The sequence below is a fragment of the Oncorhynchus tshawytscha genome, linkage group LG31 (genome assembly GCF_018296145.1).
Source record: "Oncorhynchus tshawytscha isolate Ot180627B linkage group LG31, Otsh_v2.0, whole genome shotgun sequence".
NCBI lineage: Eukaryota > Metazoa > Chordata > Actinopteri > Salmoniformes > Salmonidae > Oncorhynchus > Oncorhynchus tshawytscha.
In genome coordinates, this window is record NC_056459.1 from 26,213,437 (window position 1) to 26,222,602 (window position 9,166).

The following is a 9,166-nucleotide window of genomic DNA, read 5'->3' on the forward strand; positions in this document are numbered from 1 at the left end:
CAACCTAAGGGTATGTAAAAACCAGCCTCCTATCTTCCCTCTGGAAACTTCTATTGCTGATCTACACCGATTTCAAAAAGTTCTCCAGAATCAGAATGGAAATCCAGCACATTGACAGAACTTTAACCCACAGAACAATTATCTTCTGGCAGAGTTGTAGTCCATGGTTACTAGTCATGAGCCATAACAGTTACAACTACACTAGTGTTAGGTCATTGCTTTGTAACAAAACTCAGCCCAGGCAGAGGGGGTGGTAAAATGAAGCATATAAACCTTTATTGAACAGCTTCTTGAAAAAAATATTTACAAAGTGAATATACAGCAAAAGACATACTGTTCAAGGGATTCAAGTATGCAACCATGGGGGGGGACTAGTTTCATGGGAGGGAGAAGAGGGGAAAGGGGCTAGACAGTGAACAGAACAGCCATGCACCACCTTGAAAATACATGTCTGACAAATGATTATATGGGTGGGGGAGAAATAAATCAAGATTTCATATGATCCACGGTGTTACTTTTCAAACAACTATATATCGACTGAGGAACTAGTCCCTGACAGTTTTGGATGAGGAATAGGTCCATGAAAAGAGACAAAATCACCCATCCCCTTATTTCCACATCCTACCCATTTCTCCACATCCTCAGTCCCTTTCCCAGTAAACAATGTTGTCCTATCACTAAAATATGTACCAAAGCACAGGCTTTCACCTGACTGCTCTGCACTAAACACTATGGCTAAACATATTGTAAAAGTCAAAAAAAAAAATAGAGGGGCGAGAGAAGAGACACAGAGAACAGTCCTGAGAGACAGGATCAGGGACAGGATGGAGGTCAAGGTCAGGGGGGCCCACAGGGGACATCAGCTGGGCAAGGAAGGGGTGCTACTGCGCCTCATCCTCAGGACAGGAGTGCCAGGTCAGCCTCTCCTCGTAGAAGGAGATGACCACCTGAGGGCAGCGAGTGTTAGCCTCCCGGGCCGGGACAAGGTCTGCCTCGTCCGAGTCTTTCCTGAAGAGCCAAGGGACAGTGGTTGGTGTTTACTAGTGGCTACTGAGCCGAATAATAAGGTTGACCTATTCAGCTAGTAGCACTATTCAGCATAATGAAGTTCAGGTGCACATGATAAAAATAGAATGTAAGTTCCCAAAGGCAGTTATTTTAAGAGGTGAATATTGTTATAAACAGGGAAGATAAATTACATGAGGAATGGCTTAGGCTGTGCAACACTGAAAAGGGATTGATATTAAAGAGGAACAGCACAAGCTAGGAGGTTATGTTTTACAAATTTGAGACTCACCACTTCATCAAGAACATAAGTTCTCCACTACTGTCAGTTGCACCGATGATCCTCTCTGGGTCCAGGCTCCTGGCAAAGCCCCGTGGCTTGTCACTCTGAAACACACAGAGTACAGAAATAAACTACAGCTTCCATGCAACCCATCTGGCAAATCGGAACATACTGATACAAGAACCATTGCACACAGACTAGCTGACAACACCACCCTACAATGATTTTAAACACTCACCACATCCTTCTTCTTCTTGGCTTTGTTTTCCTCTGTCTCTGGCTCATCTGTTGAGGACTTCCTCTTGTTGGAGTCAGGCTTTTCTACCACGTTCTTCTGGGCTTCGAGGAAGGCCGAGATCAGCTCGGGACAGTCCAGGTTATCCTCTGGCTCCCAAGTGTTATCCGCTCTGAAAGGAAAGAGTAGTTAGTGGATATTTCTACAAATGACCATCAGCATGCTGGTAAGAAGAGTAACACATGCTCTAGAAATGCAGCAGAGTATTAACATTTTTTCAAGTGAGCTATACTTGTAACTAAAATGGCAGTCAAGTTCAATTCACAACTCAGATTATTTAAACAAGCTAGGTTCTGCAAGATAAGCATGCCACAGACAAGCATGACCCCATATCAGGGAAGCACTTCCTGGGTCCCCGGAACTGTGCACTCACTCTGTAAATCCTTTCCACTTGAGGAAAAATTCCACCTTCCCATTGACGATGCGCTGGTCCATCACCTTCTCCACAACATACTCCTCCGGCGGCTCTGCCTCCAGCACCTCCTTCTTGCCTTTGCCATTCTGCTTCTTACCCATGTTAGGCTGCGAAACAAGAGGGGAGGTTTTCATCTTTTTAAAGAGACGAATTTGGGTTTTAATAACATGAGACCACCTGACACAATGTTTACACAGGTTATTGTCCAGAACAGGGTTTCCTAAACTCAACCCCCCGTCCATCCCCATGCATGCTTTGTTTTACCCTCTAGCACTACACCACTGATTTAAATAGCCAACTCATTCAAGCTTTGATTTTAGTCAGCTGTGTAGTGTTGGGGCAAAAACCAAAATGTGCACTCAGGGGCCACCCCCAGGACTGAGTTTGGGACACCCTGGTCCAGAATATCAATACAATAATTAAAACACTTGTAGTTTGCTGTACGCACACAAACTGGCCAGTGAAAACCAAGTTAAAACTTAATTTATCATAGGAATGGGATACAAAATGAGGCAAGAGTGTGTCGGCTGTTGAGTGTTTATCCAACTGGACAATACACTACGTTCAAAAGTTTGGGGTCACTTAGAAATGACCCTGTTTTTGAAAGAAACCACATTTTTTTGTCCATTAAAAAAAGATTGATCAGAAATACAGTATAGACACCGTTTATGTTGTAAATGACTATTGTAGCTGGAAACGGCAGATTTTTTAATGGAATATCTACATAGGCCCATTGTCAGCAACCATCACTCCTGTGTTCCAATGGCATGTTGTGTTACCTAACCCAAGTTAATAATTTAAAAAAAGGCTAATTGATCATTAGAAAACCCCTTTGCAATTATGTTAGCGCATCTGAAAACTGTTCTGATTAAATAAGCAATAAAACTGTCCTTCACTCGTTGAGTATCTGGAGCATCAGCATTTGTGGGTTCGATTACACGCTCAAAATAGCCAGAAACAAAGATCTTTCTTCTGAAACTTGTCAGTCTATTCTTGTTCTGAGAAATTAAGGCTATTCAAGGCAAGAAATTGAAGATCTCATACAATGCAGTGCACTACACCCTTCACAGAACAGTGCATACGGGCTCAAACCAGAATAGAAAGAGTTTGAGGCCCCGGTGCACAACTGAGCAAGAGGACAAGTACATTAGTGTCTAGTTTGAGAAACAGACGCCCCGCCCCACAAGTCCTCAACTGGCAGCTTCATTAAATAGTACCCGCAAGATACCAGTCTCAACATCAACAGTGCAGAGGTGACTGCGGGATGCTGGCCTTCTAGGCAGAGTTCCTCTGTCCCGCGTGATTTATTTGGGCTTTTTCTTTGCAACCCTTTTATTTCTTTGCTTATTTTAGCAGTTCTTGCCATAATATGGACTTGGTCTTCAACCAAACAGGGCTCTTTGTATTAGAGGTCGACCGATTGATCGGAATGGCCGATTAATTATTCGTAGCAATCGGCAATCAACATTTTTGGACACCGATCATGGCCGATTACATTGCACTCCACGAGGAGACTGCGTGGCAGGCTGACTACCTGTTATGCGAGTGCAGCAAGGAGCCATGGTAAGGTGCTAGCTAGCATTGAACTTATCTTATAAAAAACAATCTTAACATAATCACTAGTTACCTACACATGGTTGATGACATTAGTTTATCTAGCTTGTCCTGCATTGCATATAATCGATGCGGTGCCTGTTCATTCATCATTGAATCATAGCCTAATTCGCCAAACGGGTGATTTAAAAAAAGCGCATTTGCGAAAAAGTCATAATCTTTGCACGAATGTACCTAACCATCAGCGCCTTAAAATTAATACACAGAAGTATATATTTTTAAACATGCATATTTAAGAAATTCATGTTAGCAGGCAATATTAAACTAGGGAAATTGTGTCACTTCTCTTGCATTCATTGCACGCAGAGACAGGGTATATGCAACAGTTTGGGCCGCCTGGCTCATTGAACTAATTTGCCAGAATTTTACGTAATTATGACATAACATTGAAGGTTGTGCAATGTAACAGGAATATCTAGACTTATGATTGCCACCCGTTGGATAAAAACGGAAGTTTCATAATTTCACTGAAAGAATAAACGTTTTATTTTCGAAATGATAGTTTCCGTATTTGACCATATTAATGACCTATGGCTCGTATTTCTGTGTGTTATAATTAAGTCTGATTAGATATAGCAGTCTGACAGCGGTGGTAGGCAGCAGCAGGCTCGTAAACATTCATTCAAACAGCACTTTCATGCGTTTGCCAGCAGCTCTTCAGAATGCTTCAAGCATTGCTCCGTTTATGACTTCAAGCCTATCAACTCTCGGGATTAGGCTGGTGTAACCGATGTGAAAAGGCTAGCTAGTTAGCAGGGTGCGCACTAATAGCGTTTCAAACTTCACTCACTCCGAGACTTGGAGTAGTTGTTCCCCTTGCCTTGCAAGGGCCGTGGCTTTTGTGGAGCGATGGGTAACGATGCGTCGAGGGTGGCTGTCAATGTGTTCCTGGTTCGAGCCCAGGTAGGGGCGAAGAAAGGGACGGAAGCTATACTCTTACACTCGCAATACTAAAGTGCCTATAAGAACATCCAATAGTCAAAGGTATATGAAATACAAAAGGTATAGAGAAATAGTCCTATAATTCCTATAATAACCTCAACCTAAAACTTCTTACCAGGGAATATTGAAGACTCATGTTAAAAGGAACCACCAGGTTTCATATGTTTGGAGCAAGGAACTTAACTTTTTATGGCTGCAGGGGCAGTATTGAGTAGCTTGGATGAAAAGGTAACTATTGTAAACGGCCAGCTCCTCAGTCTCAGTTGCTTAAGTGGTCACATGGTGGCTCCGAGAGAGATTCTCGCGTAAAGTACAGAGGTAGCCATTACTCCAATCGGTCCTAGAGAAAAACTAATTGTCCCGACGGATATATTATCGAATAGATATTAGAAAAACACCTTGAGGATGGATTATAAACAACGTTTGCCATGTTTCTGTCGATATTATGGCGCTAATTTGGAATATTTTTCGGCGTTGTGGTGACTGCAATTTCCGGGCGATTTCTCAGCCAAACGTGAAGAACAAACGGAGCTGTTTCGCCTACAAAAATAATATTTTGGGAAAAAGAACGTTGGCCATCTACCTGGGAGTCTCGTGAGTGAAAACATCCGAAGTTCAAAAGTAAACAAAATTATATTTGATTACTTTTCTGATTTCCGTGACAAGGTTGCCTGCTGCTAGCAAGGCATAATGCTATGCTATTATAAACGTACACAAATGCTTGTCTAGCGTTGGCTGTAAAGCATCTTTTGAAAATCTGAGATGACAGGGTGATTAACAGAAGGCTAAGCTGTGTCTCAATATATTTCATTTGTGATTTTCATGAATTAATATTTATGTCCGCTGCGTTATGCTAATTAGTAGTTTCAGGCAATGATTACGCTCCCGCATGCGGGTTTGGGAGTCACTATAGGTTAAAACTTCTTAGGGATAGGGGGCAGCATTTCCACTTTTGGATAAATAGCGTGCACAATTTCAACTTCCTGCTACTCATGCCAGGTATATATTATATGCATATGATTAGTAGGTGTGGATAGAAAACACTCTGAAGTTTCTAAAACGGTTTCAATCAGGTCTGTGACTATAACAGAACTTATGTAGCAGGCAAAACCCCGAGGAATAACTGTTCAGATTTTTTTTTTGTGTGCCTCTGACCGTTCCCTCAGTTGTCTTTGCCAAGGGATATTCGATAGCGACCATTTTACAGTTCCTACGACTTCCACAGGATGTCACCAGTCTTTGGAATTTGGTTGAAGTTAGTCATTGGTGCAACGAAGAAGCAGCACATCCTGGAACAACGTTACACTGTTGAGAGTTACCCAAGATGAAAAAAGGTGCATGGTTTGTTTACTTGCTCTATTGAATACAGATTGCCCAGTCTACAATTTGATTGATTATTAACATTTAAAAATACCTAAAGTAGTTTGAAATATTTTGGCAAAGTTTATAGGCAACTTTTGAAATGTTTTGTAGCGACGTTGTGTTTTGGCAAGCTGTTTTTTTCCAGATTAAACGTGCTTTATAAATGGACATTTTGAGTATACATGGACGGAAATAATCTAAAAAAAAAGGACCAATTGTGATGGTTATGGGACATATTGGAGTGCCAACAAAGAAGCTCGTCAAAGGTAATGCATGTTTTATATTTTATTCCATGAGCTCAGTCTCTCGCGCGCTAGTGCGAGTTCATTCCATTTCACAAGGAATCCTCCGGTTTAAACATTATTGAAGATATGTTAAAAACATCTTTAAGATTGATTCTATACATTGTTTGACACGTTTCTATGAACTGTAACGGAACTTTTTTGACTTTGTCTGGACCTAGTACTCGCGCCTCATGAACTTGGATTTGTGAACTAAACACGCAAACAAAAAGGGAGGTATTTGGACATAAATGGACTTCATCGAACAAAACAAACATTTATTGTGGAACTGGGATTCCTGGGAGTGCATTCTGATGAAGAGCAAAGGTAAGTGAATATTTATAACGCTATTTCTGACTTCTGTTGACTCCACAACATGGCGCGTATCTGTATGGCTTGTTTTGGTGGGTGAGCGCCGTACTCAGATTATTGCATGGTGTGCTTTTTCCGTAAAGCTTTTTTGAAATCTGACGCGGCGGTTGCATTGAGAAGTATAGCTTTAATTCCATGTATAACACTTGTATTTATCAACATTTATGATGCGTATTTCATTAAATTGATGTAGCTCTCTGCAAAATCACTGGATGTTTTGGTAGCAAAACATTACTGAACATAACGCCAATGTAAACAGACTTTGATACAAATATGAACTTTAACGAACAAATCATGCATACATTGTGTAACATGAAGTCCTATGAGTGTCATCTGAAGATCAAAGGTTGTTGATTAATTTTCTCTCAATTTCAGCTTTTTGTGACTCATGTCTTTGGCTGGAAAAATGGCTGTGTTTTTCTGTGACTAGGTGCGGACCTAACAATCATATGGTGTGCTTTCGCAGTAAAGCCTTTTTGAAATCGGACACTGTGGTGGGATTAACACGTTTCTTTAAAGCTGGTTGAGAGAATTCCAAGACTGTGCAAAGCAGTCAAGACCAAAGGGTGGCTACATAATCTCAGCTATATTTATTTGTTTAACACTTTGTTACTACATGTTTCCGTATGTGTAATTTCTTAGTTGAAGTCTTCACCATTATTCTACAATATAGAACATAATATAAATTAAGAACCCTTGAGTAGGTGCCCAAAATTTTACTGGCCTACATTTTGACCCTCCCCCCAACCAAACTTGCATAAACTGGAGAAAAACTACCTAAAACGTTTAAATAATGTTTTCCATTTCCCCAGAGGATGTCCAATAAGCTGTACACTTACATTAATATTTTAAATGACCAGTACAGGACCACACCATGCTGTCTGGGTACTCACAAACCATTCCAACACAGAAAAGCTGCTTTTTAAACATGGTTACATAATTACCATATTTTGGAGAAAAAAAACCCACTTGTACCGCAAATAATTACTGGTAATATTTCATAGAAATCTGGAAACACTGGACAGTTAAAAGTAGTGATACCTCGGTCCCAAATATTGCATTTCCCATCGTTCTGTTATCCTCCTTATTGAGCTTTGAACACGGTCTCGTCAAGTCGGTAGTTGCCAAGCAACATTAGATCGTTCGATCAAAATGCTGAAAGTGGAGGGAATCACAGAGCTCGTGCGCCTTGCACTTCACCAATATCCTCGCTAACAAACTAACTATTAGCTAATCAAGGGGCACACAGGTTGTCATTTTATTATCGCTAACGTTTGCTAGCTATATGAAATTATAGACGTTGAAGCGCACAGAAGTTAACGTTATGCACAATCCGTTAAGCCCCCCTCCCCCAAAGCCATTTTTACAGGCCTAGTCTAATGCATGTATTGATTTTGCTAGCAAAGTTAAGTAGCTACTCAATATAATATGGATGTTAAATTAACTTTCACTAGAAAATAAACGTTAATCGCTACAATATGGCTTAGAAAGTGTCTAAACTCTTAATTTTACTCATTACTTTCTATCCAGATGCGTAGTCACTTTACCATGCCGTCACATATACATACACACACCTCAAAAACCTAGTACCTCTGCACATTGATCTGGTACCCCTGTATATACAGTAATACATTATTGTATTTTATTCCTCGTGTTACCATTCCGATTTTGCATTGTAGGGAAGGGCTCGCAAGCAAGAATTTCACCGTAATTCGACACCAGCGCATGTGACCAAATTTGATTTGATACGAAACAACCGGCGGGAGCTTAGCCAACTAGGTAGTGTGCCAACATTAGCTAGCTAAATAAACGTTTGTTATCCAGTTGTGGTAGATTGCTAGTTAAGTGGAATTTAACTATGTTCCCTACAAGCTTCCAGGGGCTTATCAGACGTTAGGTTAACAAAGGCCGGACAAATTGTGATTGCAAGGCCCAAAACCTGCAACGTGAATATAGTTACACTAAGTTACCTGGTTGATTGGTCAGTGAGAATTAGACCTTCCTTTCCTAAAATGGCAGCTAGCTAACAAGTTACATAAGCTTCCTAGCAAACACAATGGAATCACTTTGTCAGTGTAGCTAGCTAAACTGTAGCAAGTTGGCTACTGGTGGCTAGCATGACCGTGCGCTAAAGCAAAAATAAAGACGACACATATTCATCACATCAATTATAAGTGTACAGCATATAATTTACATTATCATTTGACGTTGGATCTTGAGGGACTCACCTTGAAAATCAAGAAAAAGCTGATGCAGAATGTACGACGGGAAAAAGAACAAGCGGCTTCGTCCTTACCCGCGTGCGGTGCAGAATATAAGTTGCTGCTGCGCGCGCGCCAAAAATAAACCTCCCTTTTCTACGGGTGCCGCAAGGGTAACTAAACTTCCTTATGTGGTTTCAAAATAAATGTTCATGGATGAATCCAAACCCCAGAAAGGAGCTTTAAATCAACAGGATGTAAAATGCACCCTCGGGAAACGTAATGCGATACAACGTAATCGTTTTACCTTTAAGTCAAATAATCTAAATCAATCAAATGTTATTAATCACATACACATGTTTAGCAGATGTTATTGTGTAGCGAAATGCTTGGGTT

General features: G+C 40.7%; 1 protein-coding gene across 2 annotated transcripts; it reads right to left on the minus strand.

The window, feature by feature from the left end:
* Positions 1-249: 249 nt before the first annotated feature.
* Positions 250-8,955, minus strand: LOC112234291 (chromobox protein homolog 3). 2 transcript variants are annotated; one of them, XM_024402356.2, is made up of 5 exons: positions 8,798-8,955; positions 1,957-2,105; positions 1,527-1,695; positions 1,298-1,392; positions 250-1,008 (listed from the first exon to the last, which is right to left on the minus strand). In XM_024402356.2, exons 2-5 carry the CDS (start codon positions 2,097-2,099, stop codon positions 882-884), a joined length of 534 nt encoding a protein of 177 aa, XP_024258124.1. In that variant the 5' UTR covers positions 2,100-2,105; positions 8,798-8,955; the 3' UTR covers positions 250-881. The 2 variants fall into 2 exon arrangements, with proteins under 2 accessions (XP_024258124.1, XP_024258123.1); XM_024402355.2 differs by having other exon boundaries at positions 1,957-2,132; positions 8,798-8,945.
* Between the last annotated feature and the right edge of the window lie 211 nt (positions 8,956-9,166).